Source organism: Gracilinanus agilis, chromosome 2 (genome assembly GCF_016433145.1).
Source record: "Gracilinanus agilis isolate LMUSP501 chromosome 2, AgileGrace, whole genome shotgun sequence".
Lineage (NCBI taxonomy): Eukaryota > Metazoa > Chordata > Mammalia > Didelphimorphia > Didelphidae > Gracilinanus > Gracilinanus agilis.
This window is the reverse complement of record NC_058131.1, coordinates 437,832,926-437,854,174: the sequence shown is the minus strand read 5'-3', so window position 1 is coordinate 437,854,174 and position 21,249 is coordinate 437,832,926. Positions and strand designations below refer to the sequence as shown.

General features: G+C 40.5%; 1 protein-coding gene across 1 annotated transcript in view; it reads right to left on the bottom strand.

The window, feature by feature from the left end:
* Positions 1 to 1,772: 1,772 nt before the first annotated feature.
* The window catches only part of JAG2 (jagged canonical Notch ligand 2), a 148,596-nt gene continuing 129,119 nt past the window's right edge, over positions 1,773 to 21,249 (bottom strand). The window contains exons 18-26 of the mRNA XM_044664728.1: positions 21,079 to 21,195; positions 19,618 to 19,645; positions 19,134 to 19,219; positions 16,533 to 16,646; positions 16,188 to 16,303; positions 14,524 to 14,772; positions 11,117 to 11,248; positions 9,039 to 9,195; positions 1,773 to 4,013 (exon numbers count right to left, since the gene is read on the bottom strand). Coding sequence (XP_044520663.1) covers positions 3,523 to 4,013; positions 9,039 to 9,195; positions 11,117 to 11,248; positions 14,524 to 14,772; positions 16,188 to 16,303; positions 16,533 to 16,646; positions 19,134 to 19,219; positions 19,618 to 19,645; positions 21,079 to 21,195 — 1,490 coding nt within the window. The 3' untranslated portion in view covers positions 1,773 to 3,522. The remainder of the gene's footprint in view (positions 4,014 to 9,038; positions 9,196 to 11,116; positions 11,249 to 14,523; positions 14,773 to 16,187; positions 16,304 to 16,532; positions 16,647 to 19,133; positions 19,220 to 19,617; positions 19,646 to 21,078; positions 21,196 to 21,249) is intronic.

Genomic DNA, 21,249 nt, shown 5'->3' with positions numbered 1-21,249 from the left:
ATATATATATATATATATGTATACATACACACACACACTTCTCCTTCCCTTTCCTCTCCTTTATTTTTTAACATTTGCAATCTGCCTTCTGAACTTGCCATCTACCTGAAATTACTCTCTCCAAGGTTATCGATGATCCCTATTAGCCAAATCTGATGCCTTTTCCCTGTCCCATCTTTCTCTACCTTTCTGCAGCAACTGACCCCTAACCATCTCCTGGATATTGCTTCCTCTTGGTTCTCATGACCCTTCTCTTGGTTCTTGTTTTTTGTGTTGTTTCTTTTGGTGATCCATCTTTCATATTATGCCTTTTATGGGTGTACCCCTAGAATCTTTTCTGAGCCCTCATCTCCTTCCTACAACTTTCATTTGGTGACCTCCAAAGATCCCAGGGATTCATCACCTCTATGCAGATGATTCCCAAATGTACATATTTAGTTCCAAATGTTTCTCTAAACTTCAGCTGTATATCTGTAATTGCCTATAGGCTGTTTCAAACTGGATGTCCCTTGGCATCAACACATCCAAAACTGAACTCATGCCTTCCTAAAAGTTTCTAAAAGTTCTCTCTAACCTTCCATATTTCTGTCAAGGACACCATCTTTCTAGTAATCTAAGTTTATGACCTTGCATCAATTCCCAATTTTTCACTCTTTCACCCTCCACGTTCAATCAATTGACAAATCTTGTCATTTCTACCTTTATGATCTGTTATATCCATCCTCTTCTTTCTGCTTACAAGGTCATCCTAGTTCAGGCATTCATCTGTTCCTAACTGGTCTACTTCATCTCTCCCCTCACCAATTCATCATCTACCCAGATGCCAAAGTGATTTTCCTGAAGGGCATCTGATCCTATTACTTAGTCAATTCCATTGGCTCAAATTAATTTTCTTAAAGTACAGGTTTGATGACGTTATTCCCCTACTCTAAATTCAGTTGTTCCCTATTGCCTTTAAGATCAAATATAAGCTCCTCTGTTTAGCTTTTAAAGCTCTTCATGATCAGGCCCCCAACTACCGTTTCCATTCTTATGACATTCTCCTTCCTATGGTACAGCCAAAGTGGGGGAAAACGTCATTTCTCATTGATGTTTCTCCAACCCCAAACCTCTCGTCTCACCTCCCCCCTGAGAATGCCTTTGTTCCTTCAAAACTATCCTCATGTGGCATCTTCCACATCAAGTTAATCCCCCTGGTACTAGCTTCCCTGTATTGCCATTTGCTTTTGGTGTATACTTATGTGTAAATTGTATCTCTTGTTGCAACTTTCCCTTGAGGGAAAGGGCTATTTCTATTCTTTTCTTGTATTCCCAGGCCTCAGAGTACCTCATATATAGATGTACTTAATGTATAAGGTAGGTCTATGGATTCTTGTTGATTGTGTGATTGAACTTGGTCCAAAGAGAAATAAAAGCCTCGGCAATAGAAGTAAATTGCCCCAGGGCAGATGAGTAGTACTAAAGCCAGGACTTGAACACAAATGTCCCATCCAAGTCCAGACACCTTCTCATTATATAGTATCCACTATGGGACTGGATATGACCATTTATATTTATGGAGATATTTTAAGTCAACAAACTCCAGACCCCAGAGTGACCACAGTTGGAAGGGAAGAACAATACATCCCTGTGGAGGGCCCAGGGGGTGTAACATGGCAGCAAAGATGGAAACCAGCACCAGAGTCCAGTCCCCAAAGCCACATATATAGAGCTTTCTTTCCAAATGCTATGTTGGCAAGAAACACAAGACATTCAAGTACAAGAATCCCAGACATTGTTATAAAATGTTTTAATAAATAGTTTTTCTGAAAGTTAAGAAACAAACAAAATGTACTGAACAGAGGATCCTGCACACCACTCCTGGATTTAATGTATACAGTAATTAGAGTTTCCAAACAATCACGTTTACACTGCTCATTGGCTGAGGTGCTCGCCATTCCGATAGTTCTCTCCCCTACCCCTCCCATCCACTGCCTACCCCAACTAATGGCAAGAGAGCACCGCATCTTCCTAGTAATGAAAAAGGAAGCTTTACATAGCGTGCCCATCTAATAGCAATAAATGGAGGTGGAAATGGAGGTCCTAACCAAACCAAACCAAACCAAACCAAACCAAACCAAACCAAACCAAACCAAACCAAACCACGCAGGCTTTCTAATGGTGTTCCGGTGCCTCGGGAGCTCTGATGACCAGTGCTGTGTCATGGAACCACCATTAACTAAGCTGTGAACAGAGGAGAAAAGGTCATTGTTCCCTTCATCGGGCCTGTTTTTAAAATGCCAAAAAAGTCCATTAATACCATGTGTAATTAAGATTCACAAAGGAACCCATCTCTCTCTCTCTCTCTCTCTCTCTCTCTCTCTCTCTTTCACACACACACAGACACACACACATATACATACCATCTGCAGACAGGGTGTCTTGCATGTTTTGGGGAGCCTCAGGTCATTAAAAGTGGGGCAAACAATCATTGCTGGATCTATTTACACATCACTGCTGGGTCACCCTGACCCGACAAGGTCTAATGTGAGGCAGGCCTGTCTTAGCCTTAACAATCCTGTCCTGCTCATTCTACCCTTTCCGGCTTCCCTTATCCAGGGACCTGGAAAATTCCCGTAAACTACATCTTCCTGCCTGCAGCACAAATTAAGAAGGAATGACGTCAACTTTTTTTTTTAAAGGGAGACTGAAATATTTTAAGTTATTAAATCAAATATACAGAGTGATTCATTTAATATGTACATATGTACAGACGCACATGTTCACAATCAGAGCAGAAAAGGAGCAGGTAGGGCTGGGCCTGGCCCGAGTTTGCCAGGTGGGTGGATGATGAGATGGCAGTTTCTGACAGTTGCTATAGAAAAGTTTATCTCAAGGCACTTGTCCCATGCTTCAATACTGCGATCCTAAAGGACTTGAGAGCAAAAAAAGAGTAAGAGACAGAAAGGCCACGTTTTGAACCACAGTTGAAAGACTTCTATAGCTTTGTTCCAGCTATGAAGTATAAGGCAGATCTACAGGATTGGGGAAGCAGCTGGGCACAGTTGCAAGTGCAGTCATTGAGCCGCCAGGAGCCGCCAGGCTCGGGGTATTGGCAAACAGGTCCCACAGGGTCCTCAGTCAGGGGGCTTGGGAGCCACCATTCAATCAGATCAAGGAATAAAAAAAAGATTCTGTAAACAGTGTACAATCTCTTATAATAAACTTTACACAAAATAGCGAAAATACAGATACCGTTTTGTTTCTCCTCTGCCACACAGTGTTTTATAACTTTACAAAAATAGCAACTATTAAAGAATACTCAGTTGTTTTTCACCTGATGGTCATTGAATAATTTATACAAGACTAAAGAAACATAGAAAATAAACTTTTTTTTACACAAAATAAAGAAATTATAAACATTACATTTGACTCCAGATATGTTGGTTCTTGATGCAGAATGGAGAGTTCCCCTTTCTCCCCCTGCCTTGCCCCTGCTGAGCCAGGAAGTAGAGGGGACTTTGGCTCCCCAGCTCTTCAGGGCTAATCTTTTCCATCTTCATAGTCATTCACATTCTTGAGAGATCTGTTATCTACTTTGTGGCTTGCTCCTGGATGTGCCCACTTTCCAAGGGGGCTCTCCTTGAGGTCCCCTGGTCCTTTGGTGAGTGGAGGCTTTTGAAGTTTTTGAGAAAGGAACTTTTCTACCTCGATGACCTCTCTCTCTTCCTCCTCCTCTTCCTCTTCTTCCTCCTCTTCCTCATATTCTACATACTCCTCCACCTCATCATGAGTTCTCTTAGGAGGAGAAATAAAGTTTTTGCATTCATAATAAATGTCTTTATTACTGTATGGTTTGTCTATAGGGTTCCTGATGGAGTTCAGGGTAGCCCACTGATTGTTCACACTCTCCTCTCTGGGAAGTCGGCTTCTCTCCCTCTCTTTTCTTCTCTTTCGAGTCCACCACACACAGATAATGATACATGTCAGCCACATGATGCTGAAGACCCCACAGAGGATGGGAACTAGATAATCTGGACAATAAAGGGAAGAAAAAAAACACTTAGAGTCAGGATTTGTGGCTACAGGCTAGTACTATCCCCTGAAGATCTAATAATTCTGTTAGGGCCTGAGGATTAGCCCTGACTAAACCTTTCAATGTCCTTCCTACCACCTGGTCAAGCATCCCCCAAATTGGCTCTTAACACCCCTTTTTTATACACGATCCCCACTAAACCTAAATATGTCAACCTTTCTGGGAGATCACAAAAATAATGAAAGACTCATTTCCTGTATGTGACCCACAGTCTTAGATATATAATATAATATACATATTAACATGTAACATAACAATAAACAGAGTAGTGGAATTAAGGGAAAAGGTGTTGCTCTTTGTTTTTTACAATAGCCAAATAAGTGCTATCTTGTTCAAAATTCAAGAGAAGGTAACAGGATTGAAGAAAATCTCAACCACTTTCCAGGCTAAAATGGAGAATGAAGTGTGTCTTCAAAAACTGGAAAAAGGGCTTTAAGCAATAATAATAGCTAGTATTTATGTAGAACTTGAAGGTTAGAAAAACATCTTACAGATGTTTTTTCATTTGGTCCTCACAACAGATCTATTTTTACTTTGGCTCTGTCAGAAATCATGATTGCAACTCCTGCCTTTTTTTTCTGAGTTGAAGCCAAATAGATTTTGCTCCAGTCTTTTATTTTTACTTTATGTATGTCTGCCTGTCTCATGTGTGTTTCTTGTAGACAACATATGGTAGGATTTTGGTTTCTAATCCACTCTGCTATTTGCTTCCATTTTATGGGCGAGTTCATCCCATTCACATTCAGGATTATAATTATCAACTGTGTATTCCCAGACGCTTTGATTCTCTCTCCTTGTCCTACCCTTTCTTCTTTCTCTATTTCCTTCTATACCAGTGTTTTATTTTTAATCATTTCCCCTGATCCCCTCCCTTATTGTATTTCCCTTTCTCCCCTCTCCATTCTTAGTCCCCGTTTATTCTTCTTTAAGGTCTTTTTAAGTTACACCCCACCCCCCTGCCTTTTCCCTCCCTAGTGTTGCTTCCCTCCTCACCAGTCCTTTTGTTACCCTTCAACTTCTCTATAGGATGTGAATCAATTCTCTGCCCCAATGGATCTGATTATTCTTCCCTCTTTAAGTTAATTTCATTGCGCTTAAATATTAAGTATTTCCTCTCTCCAACCTCTTTACCCTTCCAGTATATTGATCTTTTCCCTTGTTCACCCCATGTGCTTCTTTATGGAATATAAATTTACTCCATCCCATTTTTCTTAATATTATCTCCTTTTCCCCCCCTCTAGTTATATATATATATATATATTAGGTGCTGTCATTATTCCTATATTACAGATGAGGAAACTGAAGCAGACAGAAGTCAAAGTGATTTGCCCAGTTACTACATGTCTGAGGCTGGATTTGAACTCCAGTCCTGACTCCAGGTCTAGTACTCCATCCATTGTAACACTTAGCTGACTCTAAGGTTCTAAGGTGAAAAAGAAGAAAAAAAGTTAGTTGAAAAAGCAGAAAGATATGCTGTCCACCATCAGGAAGTTGCAGGTAGAAGAATATGGCATGGAGGAGAACATTTAGAGCTAAATAATAAGTTGAGACTCAATAAAAGGAACCAAGATCCCTTCTGCATGAATCTTGTGCTCCAAAAAAATTAAGTTTCATCAGAAGAATAACCATGGAGTAAGGTATGGACTGAATAATGGTAATTGAAGCTTCCCTGATGAAGGTATGCAGGGAGCTGTTTTTAGATAAGATACTGAAAATAAAAAGATCTGCTGTCTTTCTTCAGTAAGGACTTAAAATATATGATGGAGAATCTCCCAATCCTTTGTCAAATCTGATGACTATTCTTCTTCTTCTTCTGGTGATTTATTTGAGAGAAATGTTATTTCCAGAAGAAATCTAGAGAAAACTTTGCTAGGGATTATGAAGCCTTTTTTAATTCAAAAAAGCCTAAAGAACTTGGGGTGATGCTTTAATACTGCTACCTATTTTAAGGTAGAGAATTTAGCAGATTTTGGAAGTGAACTATTTGTTAAAGAGATGGTATGTATTAAGAGGACATTTCTAGATCATGGTATAAAAATAGGATTAATGGATTTTTTTTAAGCCAGAGAAAGAATGCACCTAATAAAGCTTGGTGGAGGAGAAATTGTATGTTTGGAGTCTTGAAAATCTAATCAAAAGGACTTTATTAGGAGAAAGAATAAGAAAAGATATTATAAAAAAGAACTATAACACAGTAACAGAGGAGTCCAGTAATTCACAGGGGCCAAAATCCAAGAAAGGAGCTTGTGGTAAAATTCATGGTCTCAGATCTCTTTGCACCAATGCACAAAGTACAGCAATGTGAAAAAGAGACTTTAAAGAAAGGAGGCAAATTTAACCACACCACAGAGATATTTGCTGGGATAAGATATATGACTAGAATATGACTCTGTAAGGGCATAGCATATTACAAATATACAGGATGGGTAAAAAAGAAAGGGATGAAGTTGCCTTGTTCATTAGGAAGATAAATTTATGGGAGGAAATCCAGAAACTAAATAAGAGAAACCTGTTGGAGAAATTTGGGTGAAGGTAAATTAATGGGAGAAAGAGAAAAAAAACCAACACTGTTGCAAGAGTATACTACATTTCGCTTGGACATAACTAGGAAACAGACAACGAATTTGGCTTGATAAAAAATGATGGGGACCCCAATCATCCAAAGTTTTCCTGTAGGGTTGTTTCTACCCTTCCGCATATCTTCATTCTTCTTCTTACTTCCCTCTCTCCTTATTTCTCCTCCTTTCCCAAAACAGAGCAGTTAATAAATTCTTGTTTTGAATTAATGAAAAATTCACAATTCAAAAGATAATTGTTGTTCAGTTATTCAATAGTGTCTGTCTTTCTGTCCATGACCTTTTCATCCATGAAGTTTTCTTGGCAAAGATTCTAAAGCAATTTGCCATTTCCTTCTCTACTGTTACTATCTTTTGTCATAGCTATCCACTATGACAGTGACACTATCTTCAACTTGGGTAATCCTGCAGGGCACAGCTCATAGTTTCATTGAGCTTATAGATGAAATTCTAAAAAAAAAAAAAACCCTGAAAAACCCAAATGATGCCTGTGAAGATCTAAAGAGAATGATATGGATCCACAGGCAATTCATCAACCCACTTAAGACAGGAAAAATAAATGAAAAAATAAAACAACAAATAAAACAAATGGAAGCCATGGCAGCTAATAGAAAATGAAGAGAAGACATGTGACATAGTCTTAAAAGAAGTGTCAGGAATGGTAAAGCTCAAATGAATGCTACTGAGGATAACAAATAGAGCCCTCTCTTCTCCACCAAATCCCTACCCATAAATCTGTGCTAGGAAAAAGAACAGAAAAGTATGATTGCTCAGGTGGATTGGATGAATAATAACAGCTGTTAGGGAGAAAGCAAAACAATTCAACTCTTATTTTGCTTTTTTGGTCTATGATACCAGGGTGAATGCTCTTGGCAATGAGAAGAGTAAAAATGGCTAACAGAATTGAAATCCAAGATAAGTAGAGGTATAATGGGATCTAGCAATTATTGATGAATTCATTTTATCATGCCACATTAACTTCATTTCCTCTTTGATAGAGTTGCTAGACTAGAGGAATGCTATTGGCATAGTTTAACCTATATTCAGTCAAAACATTTGACAAAGTTACATACGTCACAAAATGGGCAAAATTCTTACTAAATTGAATTAAATACTATTTCTGGTGACAATATGGAAATATGTGAGTTAGATGACAGAATATCTAAGTAGAGCTTAACTTGCTTGAATGAAGAGTCTGAATCATCATTAATGATTTGATAATACCTTGGAAGGAGGTCTATAGTAGAATGATGCTCTTAGGTCTGTGCTACTGAAGATTTTTATAAATAACATGGATAAAGTCACAGAAGGTATACTTATCAAATTTCTAGAAGACATAAAGTGAGATAGCTAACATGCTAGATGATAGTTGGATCTAGAAATATATCAATAGTCTAAAAATCACTGGGCCAAGTCCATAAGATGAAATATAATCAAGATAAGTGCAACTTGGAGAAGTATAATATGGGAAAACAACTGGTAGTTCTTCCTAGCATTTTATTTGAAAGGCCTTTGGGGATTTTATTGGAATATATCTATATATCTATATCTATATCTATCTATTTATACTATGAGTCAACAGTGTGACATGGAAGTTAAAAAGAGAATGATGACCAGAATAAAGAAGGTGATACTCCTATTTTATCCATATATGCATAGAGACCATATTAGGAATACTTTTTTCAGTTCTAGGTGTCATATATTAGCCCCACTAAGAAGCTGGATGAACTCCAGAAGGGGACGATCAGAATGGTAATGGTCTCAAGATACCATAGGAAAACTGTTTGAAAGATTCAAAATTTTTTTTATCATGGAGAAGAGAAGTTGTGTTGAGTGTGTGTTGAATAATAGCTGTCTTCAAATATCTAAAGGGATTTCATGTAGAAAAGAAACTAGACTAGCTCCAGAAGAAATCAAATTAGAAACAAGAGGTAGAAACTGAAGAGAAGCATACTTGCTCTTGGTGTAAAGAAAAACTTTCTAAAAGGTAAAGCTATCCAAATTTAAAATGGGTTAACTTTGGATGTAGTAGGTTCTCCTTCATTCCGGGTGTTCAAAAAAAATAAAGACTTGTCACTGGAGGGGATTCTTGGTCATTTGCATGCTGAACTATATGATTTCTTGCATCCTAAATTCTGTGATTCTGTTCCCCTTTTTCAGTAGGTCCCAGAAAAGCTCTCAAATCTGAAAGATCTTCAAGGTATGGGGGAAGGCAAGGCTGCTTTTTTTGCTCACCAATTCATGGCAAGCCTGATGTTTATCCTGAGTTGAGCCACAGATCCTGCCACCTCACCAGCACCCAGAGAATCACTGCCATGTGGGACAGCTACTGAATGTCTGAAAGAAGAGTTTCCAGAAGTACTCTTCCCACCCACAACCAGATTCACCTGTGGAGGAGTTCCCCGTGACCACAGTCTCCACTTTGACCTCAGTAACAGCAAGCAGCACTGTGCTATTCTCTGGCTTAGTTAGAGCACTGACGATGGTATTTGCAGCATTCTGGATGAGGGTGTTATCTGGCTCATCCCGGGGTGGGCTGAAGGACTGTGGAACAGAGAGAGGATGTCATTTAACCTTTTGATACCAAGAACAGGAATCTGGTGGTGTTTTTAAAAACAAAGTCTCTAACTCAGCCCATTCAAGCCACAAAAGATCTTTATTGTCGGCAGACTTATTAAAATCTATGATCTTTATTGCCTCCAAATAGGGGCTTATGTTTTTTCTTATCTTACTAAGGATCAAAACAGTTCTGAGATGAACATGGGAAGGACCTGCTGTCTGATCAATTCTTTTTTAACTAAAATTTTATAATTGCATCAGAAAATCCTATACAAAGCTCTGCAAAATGCATAGGTGCTTATGCTATCAATGCAACTTGCTAGCCATAACAGAGTTTTGGGTCATCTCTATAAGGGTCTGAGGCAGTTGTTACAATTTTAAATCCTCTTGCCCTCAAAATGTTTTCTTTGAGATCTAGTATTCTTTTTTTTTTTTTCTTCCTATAAAAGGAGAACTTGCCACAGGCCACCAGGCTGTCCCATCTCTTTTGGGAAGAGAAGGATAGCTCTACTGTTTCAGATGTCCAGATAAAAAATAACTATTTTTAGGGTACCTGAAAGTCTTCATTTCCAGAGTTGACTTAATCATGGTTGGATAGTGGGAGTAGTAGTCAAAGCTGGTGGAATCGGGTATTTATACCAATACCACTTCCTTTGTTGTTCTGAGGTTAATGCTACTCTGTGGCACTACTTGTACGGTCTCCTGTTCAAAATCTTTATTTCTGATTATTCCTTCTCTCTCATCTCTGATCCTCAGCTACTTGAATTCTACCTTCAGAAAATCTTTCCCAATCACAGCCTTATACAAGTTTTCTAGCCCCTGTTACCATCCACCTAACCTACTGTAATAGCTTTCCTAACATTTAATTTCAATTCTTCAATTCAAAATTAATTAATCTTAATTTCAAATTCACTACTACAGTTAGACCAATCTTCCCCATGCAAAGATCTGGTCACATCAGTTTGCTGAAAAAAATCTTTAGTAGTTCTCAATAATCTATTGAATAAAGGCCATATTCGTTTTAAAAGGCAAAGTGCTCTATTAGCATCACCTACATTTCAAGCCTGTGTTTGTTTTCTCTTATCCACACTCTTTGAGGAGTTGGCATAATGCAATAAAAAGCCCTGATTTAGAGTCAAAGGATCACTTAATTTGTATGGGCCACAGATTTCTCATCTGTAAAATGGTGCCCTATCTATCTATCTATCTATCTATCTATATCTATTTATATATAGTTAGATATATAGATTTATATATAGTTAGGTATATAGATATAGATATATATGAATATAGATGTAAATAGATAACCTCTATATTTATGATCTTATACTTAAGCTCAAACAGTTTATTCTTAGCTCTTTAAAAACAACCTCCATTTCTCCACCTCTGTGCTCAAGCTGTTTTATATACTTAATTCAAGATTCTTCTGTTGAATTCCTAACTGTTTAAACCATTCTCAAATGCTCCCTTCTCCAGAAAGCCTTTCCTGATTTTCATTAGTAATGACCTTTCTCAACCTCATATTGAACTTTAAACTTCTCTGACATAACAATTTAATATTGTGTATGTATTTTCTTCCTCTAGTGGACTATAAAACTTCCTGGGAAGCAACATGTTTTATGTAAACTTTAAACCTCTTACAGTATCAAGCACAGTAGATAGCAAATACTTAAATATTTATTAACTAAATGCATGAGCTTCGATTTTATGAGGACATTGACCTCATCTCCTCACCCCGCATACCTCCTACCTTTCCTAACTCCCAGACAGACAGACAGACTCATGGTCATTTCAGGACGCCGTAACTCAGGAGAGCAGAAAGCTCCAAAGTCAAGGCAAGCGTCTTCCCACATCAGCTCTAGGAGCCTCTGCATTGTTCCCTCCCTCCAGGTCCCAGGGAACTCACAATGGCAACTTCCACAGCATTCTCTGTGGAGGCTGACAGGTCACACAGCAGAACCAGCAGGCCCTCCCGTGCCACTGCCCGGGTAGCTGGCAGGTAGCGGATCCCTGAGCAGATGGCTCCCACGGTGGTACCCTAGGGGTCAGAAAGAAGAGAGTCGGGGAGGAGAGAAAAAGAGATTTCCATTCTGCTAATAGACTTGATTATAAAACAGTCCCCAGGCATCCACAGTTACACATACGCCCTTCCCTCTCTCTGACCACCCAAAGTCTAGGATGGAAAGGATGGGAAGACAGACACGGCATCCACGCACGATGTTGGGAATCTCGTGTCTCCGAGGATTTGACAATGAGGCTGGGAGAAGCGGGAATGGAGACACAGAGCTATGTTACATGCTGAGGAGTTATTTACTGCCTGGGTCACTTCAGGTAAATTGCTTCTCTTATCTAGGACAGCCAGTTTCCTCTTCTCCAAAGGAAGAGATGTACGGAATGACCTTTAACATTAGAAACACCTGGAATAAGGGGCTCCAACAAGATATGCAAAAGTCTAGATCAGTGACTCCATTTCCAAAATAGTATGTTCACGTAGAACTTTTCAGAAGCACGAGCTATTTTTGTAATCTGCTCATGCTGGTACAATAAGCATCTACTCTGTGCTCCTCCCTGGGCTGGGAGTTCCTTAAGGATAGGGAATACGGGCCCTCTTCTCATCTAATAAACACTGATTACCCCTGAACGGCCCCACCGCTGCCCAGCAGATGCTGGACAAAACAGGTGCTCATTAAGGGTGGAAGGTGACGTGTCAGGCACAGGAGGGGAGAGAAGTGGCGGCTTGCCATAATACATGGCCTCCACCCATATGGAAAGAAAGGCAATGACTCTACAGGCAGAGAAGTTTCAGGAAAGCAGATTTTGGTTCAATATGAAGAACAAATCCTAACAATGAAAAATCTTAGTTATATCTAGTCCAACTAGTTCATTTTTGTTGTGGTTCAATCGTTTTTCAGTTGTATCCAACTCTTATGACACCTTTTGGGATTCTGATTTTCTTGGTAAAGACAGTGGAGTTGTCTGCCATTTCTCTAGCTCATTTTTCAGATTAGGAAACTGAGGTATTCAGGGGTAAGTGGCTTGTCCAGGGTCATATAGGTAATGTGTGTCATTTGAACTCTGGAAGAAGACTCTAGGTCTGGCATTCTATTCACTGTATTCAGCTGTTTCTTCATTTTACTGTTGAGAAGCTAAGACCCTGGGAAGTTAAATGACTTGCCCAAGGTCACCCATGCAGTGGACAATTAGAAGCAGGATTTGAATCTAGGCCCTCTGCCAAAACAACTGCCCTCCTGCTGTCTTAAGAGGGTCCCTATCTCTGGATTCCTTAAAGAAGAAGCTGAATGAACATCGACTAGGTATGGTAGTAGCTACCTAAGAAGTAGCCCATGAGGTCCCTTCCAGTTCTGGGAATGGCAGTTCCATCAGTTGCTGTAGGTGGGAGTTTGATGTACATAAGCAGAGCTAACATTCTGAACACATTTGGCTGCCACCTGAATGTTTTTTTTTCTCTTTGAGGACAAATCAGGATTTTAAATATATATATATATATATATATATTTAAAATCCTGATTTGTATGTATATATATATATATACATACAAACACACATATATATAATATATAAATATATACACACACACTTCTACAGTCAGCAAAATTTCACTATTGTAGGCTAATTAAGAGAGGTTTCAGCAAGGTAATCAGTCTGAATTACAAACTGCTTTCTAATAAATGTCTCAACCTGTGCTACATAGGCAAGTCAGTCACCTAGCTCAGTGCTTTCCAACAGAGGTCCTGCTTTAATGAAGAGATATAAGTGAATCATCATCAATTTTATACTAGACATAAGCAGCACTGACTTCTGCTTCTGAGATGGCGCAAACACTGCTAAAATGCTGGGAAGTGATTTGTTTCCTTTGGTAGTTAGACATTTCTCCTACAATCTTTTTTATACTCTAGCAGTGATGGGCAAACTATGGCCCCCTGAAATGTTCTATCCAGCCACAGGACATTATTCCTAATATGACGAATACAATAAGTAGGATACAATATAATGAAGCTTTGAAAGACTTGCCTTAGAAACTGTCTGACAGATGAGCATTTCCTTTCCTTTGGCCCCCTCTTTAAAAAGTTTGCCCATAACTGCTCTAATGGGTTTAATCTTTGCTCCACAAAGAACAAAGGGCAACATCAGCTCTTAGGGCTCTTGGTCCCAAATTATATATTAGTGAAATCCACCCTAATCAATGAGGATTCTGTGTTCTGTGGTATATGGTGCATATATTAAGATAGTATATAAGGAGTTCTGGGTTCTAATTCTGACTGTCACTAACTCACTACTTAATTTCCTCATCTCTAAAATCATTCTCTCAGATTTCCTCTCATTATTGCCCGGATCCTCATAACTATGAAGTACTGTACTGATGTATTAGTGATACACATATTAAGAGAAAGGAACAAGAAGAAAGCAAGTAAGACAATGGAAAGAGACCTAACTTTTGGAGAAGACTTGAATTCAATTCTAGCTTCTCAGCCAGAGGATGAGCAAATTACTTTCCCATTCTGAGTCTCAATGTAAAAATAAGGACAATAATCTTTGTGTCCACACTTCCCAGTTATGAGAAAAAGGCTCTGTAAACAATCAAGTATCATAGAAATGGGAGCTATTATTTTTCTCATATTGAAAAAGTAGCAAAGTGGAAAATGTTAAGATGGTTATTTCTTTCTTTCCCCAAGTCCTAGGAAGAAATTCTCAAATGGGAAAAAAAGGTAGCAACAAAACCAAATTTTCCATTTGCTAACTAGAGGATGAACATAATGCCAGTCTTTTCTCTTTTCTCTAAAGATCTCACATTTTCTAAGGGCTCAACTAATAAAAGCCATTTGAAATAGGAGGCCCCAAAAGCTAAAGAGTAAATACTATCTCATGTATACCTACCTATTCACAACTTGACTTTGAGAGAATATGAACACCTGAAGGGATTGGAAAAGTTTAACTCTGAAATAGGTTAGAACATCCAACCTGGGTCCTATGATTTACTCAGTCCATTTCTTTAAATCTTAGAAAGCCTTCCAAAGAAAGAAAAATTAAATTTATTCTGTTTGAACTCAAAGGACAGGATTAGAGGCAATGGGTGGTATATAGAAGCAGATTTCAACTTAAAGTAAGGAGAACCTTCTTAATAACCTATCTATCCAAAATGGAAAGTACTGCCATATAACTTAATGAACTCTGTCATTAGAAGCATCCTAGTCAAGAAGGTTGTGATTCTTTGAGACTGAAAAAGACCCTAACTGCCTCTTCCCATGGACTGTTCAAAACTGGATCAGGTCTAGATGGGTAAGGTATCCTCACCTGGGGGACTTTGTCCCGGTTAAAGATGAGTGTGATCTTGGCACAGTTATTTCCCAGATGTCCAGAATTAGGCTGACATAGTATGCTGGGGACAAGGGGTTCCACTGGACTGCACTCCCCCCAGGCTGCACAAGGAGGCTGAAGGCATTTGGGGTAGGCTCTCTCTAGGCAGTCTTGGCCTCGTGGACATTGATCCTCTGTGTAGTCTGGGTGTCTGGGTAATAGACAGGGTTTTCTCCCACACCATACCTGAAGGGAGAAACACACACACACATACACACACACACACACACACACACACACACACACACACATCATTATTGGGGTCTTCTTTAGAAGCAAAGGATTAAAATAATTCCCAGGTCCTTCTTAGGAGATCTCTATTCCTTTTTTATCAGTGAGATCTAATGGAATGATGCTTAAATTAAGTGGCTATAGCTAAGAGCTCATTATACTAGGATTTAGGACTGGGATAGGTCTTAAAGACCATTAGGTCTAATCTCATTTTACTAAGGCCTAGAGCAGGGGTTGGCTCTTGAGCCATATCTGGCTCCACCTCCCGACCTGCCAGTCCAGGCAGAGCCCCAGGATGTGCCCCAGGGGGCCCTTCAGCCCCCCCCCCCATATTCCAGCATCTTCCGCCTCCATCCTCCTCCTTCCGCAGGCGTTTATGGCTCTCATGGCCAAAAAGGTTGCCATTGACCTAGAGAGATTAAGTCTTGAAGGCTTTCTGAGAGAGACTTTCCTAGGGGCTTGCAGCTATCCTAATAGGCAAATACAAGAACGACATTCCAAACCTGTTGGACTCCATCTGAGGGTGGATTATTTTTCCTTTTAGTTTTGTAGTTACCATGCAGGGTTATTGTGAGGGTCAAATGAAGTAATACATAGAAAAGTACTTTTCAAATTTTGAAGCTCTTATGTAGAGGGCTAGCTATCAGGAGAGTGGTGGCTGGTGGTAGTAGTAGTAGCAATAGTAGTAATAGTATCATATTCATAATAGTAGTCCTTATTCGAACATTATGGTGGATACTTTGCCCTAGACAAGGTTCTGGCCAAACTATTCTGACTCTACATTCACTTCATGCCAAGTCTTTAGAGCCCTGGGGGGAGTGAGGAGTCTATGACCCTATGGACTAGCTAAGCTGAAAACTATTTATCCAGCAACCTAAGAGACCTGCCCTTCCCTCCAGCTTCCTCTTCTCTCCATCCATCCCTACACAGTACAGCAGACAGTGGACAGACCAGGATCTTGAGCTGGGGCACTTGGTCTTGAGTCTCGGTACTGTTACAAGTAACTTCTCTGCTTTGGGTTTCTTTTCCTCTAACTATAAAGTGAGGACATTAGCCTAGTTAGATCATTTCTAAGAAAGCCTCATTTAACTTGTCACATGTAGGTGCTTTATAAGTCTACTTGCCTCAGAACCTAGCGAGGTTTGGCAAAAAGAGCCTAGAATTAGAACTAAAGAGGCCCGAGCTTCAGACCCAGCCTTATCATTGAACCTTGGACAAGTAACAATCTCCGTGTCATGTTTTTCTTAGCTATAAAAGAGAAGGGGATGAACTGGGTGATCTCAGCTCCCTCCTCCCATTTTCTAAGGCTATGTGGCCCTACGACAGAGGAGCAGGTCTGGGAGCTGCCGCCTATCCAGGACCCTCCTTACTGTGCTGCAGTCTGTGCGGCCATCCACGCAGTGGCATGTGTTACACTCCTCGGTCCACTTGCTGCCATGTGGGAACGGCATGCCCTGAGACCAGCAGGATTTCCCAAAGCCAATCACTGAGAAGGGAGGAAAACAAATATACATTTATGTTCAACTTAAACGTTTGTTAAAAATGTCACTGAAAAGCAAAATGAAGACCATACCTTTCCTGTATCTTAATTCTAGTCAAAGGCCAGCAAAATCATAGTGCAAGAAAGCTGTCCCTCTCAACCTCACACCCGCCATCTTCTGAACCTAGTTCTCTCCAGGGCTATCTAACCCTGGCTTTGCAGTCTGAATAATTACCTTCCTGGCATCTCTGGCCAGCTCTCCCAGGGGGACAGATGCACTGGTACCCATTTATTTCATCCACACATGTGGCCCCGTATGCACATGGGGAGGACTGGCATTCATCAATGTCTGCAAGACAAATAAAACAATTCATTCTCATTTCTAGAGCAGTTTACAAAGCACTTTTCTCAAAACAATCCTGGAAAGTAGGAGGTAGGAGTTGAGAGAGAGAGAGATGGTAAGTGGCAGAAGTATGATGCTCATTTCGGAAATGAATTGGAGTCAGGAAGATGGAGTGACTTACCCATAGGAACAACTGTCCAATCTGAGGCAGAGTCAGAAAGAGCGAAGATTAACATCAAGGGAAGTCAGACCCCACGGACAGTTACACAGGACCTAGTCATTTCCCAAGAAAAGTGGGGGGAATTGATGGGGAGGGTCTGATTCTCATCCTAGAAGCAGTAGAGTTCTGGGGTCAGAAGCCATGGGCCTTCTGTCCTCATACTGCATCACTGTGGGATGTAGCAGAGCCCTGGCAAATATCGAGAGCCCTGGGCTCTGCCATGGGACCAGAAGCAGTACAGTGAGGGAACGGGAACTGGATTACATCTAAGGACCCTTCACCTCTCAGGTTTTCTGGATGCAGTGAAAGACTTTAAAATACACAGCTCTGACAGGTCTTGTCAGTAGTAACTTGGCCTCTTCTTTTAATAATGCAGGATCTGCCTGTCTGAGCCTTTACTCTCTCCTTTTCCATCTGGCCTCGTACTTTCTACACTCACCAAGGGAAGCAGCATCTCCAGCCCCAAGGAGAATGAGCCCAGCCTTAAGCCCCCAGTCTTAGACACACCAACCCAAGGAAGGAGGGGGAAACTTGCTGCAAATGAGTGGGTCAGGTAGGGTCTTGTGTGCATATGGGAGCCAGACCACAGCTCCAAGGACATATAGCCTCCTCTAAGGGCCACAGAACATGGGCTGCCTGCTACCTTTGTGCCTGAAGAACCGTTTGCAATCACATTCATCAATAAGTTTATAGGGCAGTAAAAAAAAAAAAACTGGGAATCGGGATCATAAGATGTAAGTCTAGAAGGTACTTTGTTAATAAACATTATTCAGAAAATATTTATTAAGCTCTTGTTATAGGCCAAGCACAATGTGAAAAACAAGATGCAAAAAAAGTCAAAATCTGTTCTCTTACAGGAGAGACAAATGAAAGTAACTATGAACAAGTAAGATACAGATACGATAAGTTGGAAAATATCAACAGAAGGCACTAAAATTAAGGGGGGATGAGCAAAGACATTCTGGAGGTAGGATTTTAGGTGGGATTAGAAGGAAGCCAGGGAAATCAAGAAACAGAGATAAGGAGGAAGAGCATTCAAAGCACGGGGGACAGTCAGTGAAAATGCCCAGAGTTGAGCAAATGGATGTGTGAGGAATAGGAAGCCAATGTCATTTAGAAATCATCTAATGCAACTCTCCCTCATTTCGGAGAAAAGGAAACAGGCCCAGAGAGAGGAAATTAGTTTTCTTGGGTCACAAAGCAAGATTCTGACCAGGTCTCTGGGCTCCAAATCCTATTATATCATCAAAAGTGTCAGCCCTGGTCTTCTATTAATTTACTATATGTAACCTGGGACATGATCTTTCTCTTTGGGCCTCAGATTCCTCATGTGTAAAATAAAAGGACTGGATGAAGACAGCTCTGGAGTTCCTTCTAATTCTAGCAAGCTATAATATATTATGTCCTGGACCCTAAGTGAGAATCCTGTGATCACCATTTACAAGGTGGTGGGGACTTGTGATCAAGACATTTTTCCAAGTCTGTTTCCTCATCTTAAAAATAGGAATAATAATAATCATCACTGCCTTGCCACTCCATAAGGGGTTGATGTGTGGATGTGGTGAAACTTTTGTCAACCATAAAACAAGGCACAAAAGGGAAGACTGATTATATAAATATTCCCTGATCCCCACTGTGGGCAGGTACCATTAAAGGAAGCTACCACATTGCTACAGTATTTAGAGGTCATTGAGTGCAATTCCATTCTTTTTCAGAGGAATAAAAAGAAATCCAGAACAACCAGGTCTAGAGCTTAGACCTCTAGTCTGTCTGTCTATCTTTTCTTTTAAACCCATACCTTCCATCTTAGAATCAATACTGTGTATTGATTCAATGGCAGAAGAGTGGTCCTTAAGGGCTAGGCAATGGGGGTTACTTGCCCCATCGGTTCTTGCCCAGGGTCAAACAGCTAGGAAGTATCTGAGGCCAGATTTGAACCCAGGACCTCCTGTCTATAGGCCTGGCTCTCAATCCACTGAGCTATCCAGTTGCCCCCAGCCTCTAGTCTTTCTAACAGTGAGCTCTTTGCCACTTTGCAATGATCAAAGGGACTAAGACTTGTCAAACCCTCTATTATGGAGCAGATTTCAGAGTTGAAAAGGATCTTAAAAGCACCTGGAAAAAGAAATTAAAGCCCAGAAAGGGAAAAAGAGATAGCCCATTCAGGAAGGGAATCTTTCTGTCTGTCATCCCTGACCCAGACATGCCATCCCCCTGACTCCCCCCCCCCAGGCCAATATCCCCACATACCCTGTTTATGCCTTTCTACTTACTGATTCGGCAGTCAGGACCAGCAAACCCTGGAGCACAATTACAACGAAACCAATTCACTCCATCAACACAGATGCCTCCATTGTAACTGCAAAACAGAATCCCCAACTCCATAAGCATCAATCCAGTCCTGAGGCAGCAGGGTCCACAAACTCCAGGTCCTTCCTCCCAAAAACACTTGCTTCTTATCCTGTCCCTCACTTGAAAATTTCTAGTCTCCATTCATTGTTCATCCAATAGTATTCGTTCTTGGATACTTCTCCTTATAATAAACCACCATGTCAGCATTCTTTCTAATTAAGCCTGTGTTAATTAAGCCACATACATTCCCCTGTGAGCAGAGGACCCTAGATCTGCTCTGCTGGGGAAACCCTTGTTCAAGGAGGGCTCTTGACTAATGACTCTGGGTTAATCCCCTACCCAATGGAGGTAGGTATACTTTCCCTAAAGATTCACCTCCCCAAAGGCCAACCCTAGGATACTCACCATGGGTGAGGGTTGCAGTCATTTGTATCTGAGAGTGAGAGAGAGAGAGAGATAAAAAAAAAGGAGAGAGAAGTGAGAGACTGGTTTCTTTAGCATTGAGGGAGCTCGAGTTATGGGACAGAGCAGTCACAAAATACTGAGATCTTTCTACAAACAATGATTTGTGTTCAGCAATGGCACCCTGAAAGATTGGAAATTCCTTCCCTCAAGGACCTAAGGGTCTTTATTAAGGTTCCTAAAGTCTTGCTTGTGAAGCAAGGGAGCCCCTGGCACACTACTCTAGTATATTCAGTGAGAATAAGGGAAACTTTCTAATAAAGCAGGACTATTTAAAAGTTGAATGAAATGCTTGTGGTGGAAATGAGCTTTTCCCTAGTTGAGATCTTCAGGTAGATGCTAGATGAACATTTGTTGAGTATGCTGCAGAAGGGATTCTTGTTCAAATACAGAAAAGACTAAACTATGTCCCCTCTATGGTCCTTTCCACTAAATGGAAGTAAATCTATACCAAGTGCCAGGGCCACAGGATGGATTCTCACTGTTCCTGGTATTAGGAATTACATTCCAGGGATATTATGTTAGTGTCTAGCACCTAAACTGAAGAATAACCCAAGCAAAGAAGTGAAATTCCACCAAAAGGATTGGGGCCTTTGGCTGTGAGAAAATAGGAAAGAGAGATTAGCATAAATCTAGAAGGAAGTGGTCTCTTCTAGATTTGGTTGCCAGGAGTTAATGGAATGAAAGAAATGGAAAGCAAAACTAAATCCAGATGGATGAGTCAGACCTCAGGTCCCCTACCTCCACCCCCAGAGGCTTCTGTCTTCAAATTGAAGAAAGGTATAGATCTTTTAGAGCTCCCCATAAAAGGTACTCATCATCTTTATTATCTGTATCTTGCTCTGTTCCCCTCTGTCCTCCTGAATACATATGCCTTTGTTGGACCACTATCTTTTTATTCTATCAATTCACTGCTTCCATCACCTAAGCGGGAGCAAAGGGCTAGAGGTAGTCAAAAAGCCACAACTGGTTCTTAGAATTTAGTAAGAAAGCTAGAGGGTACTTTTACAGAGAATGATGTCAGATTCTGGGGAAATTCATGGAAGTTGGTTAGGCATATGGTGTGTTTTGGGGGACAGAGATAAGTTTTTGAAGAGTCAAAGCCTCTCAATCAATGACCCAAATTCTAGAGGAAACAAGGATAATATCCAGGGTATCCCTCCCTGGAAAAGAGATTAGGAGTCCCAACAGCTTTCCTTGACTTCATGCAACCAGATTTCAAAGTGTACTGTGGGTGAGGGTGGAAAAAATATCAAAATTTAATCTAACTTAAGTTAGGGGATTTTTTCCCTAGAGGTGGTTGGTGTGTGCTCTCCTCCTCTATTCAGTGTAGGGACCAAAGTGGTGAAATGATATGGAGGGAGAAGATATATGAAAGAAGAACAAAAAATAGTTTGGACTTACTTTGGGTACATGTGCGGCCTTCCCAACCATCTTTGCAGATGCAGGAAAAGGAATCACCACTACCCACACACGTGCCGCCATTCATGCATGGGTTCAGGAGACAGCTGCTATTCCTGGCTATGAGGGAAGAAACATTTCAGTTTCCTGAAAAGAAGGGGGCCACAGGGACCC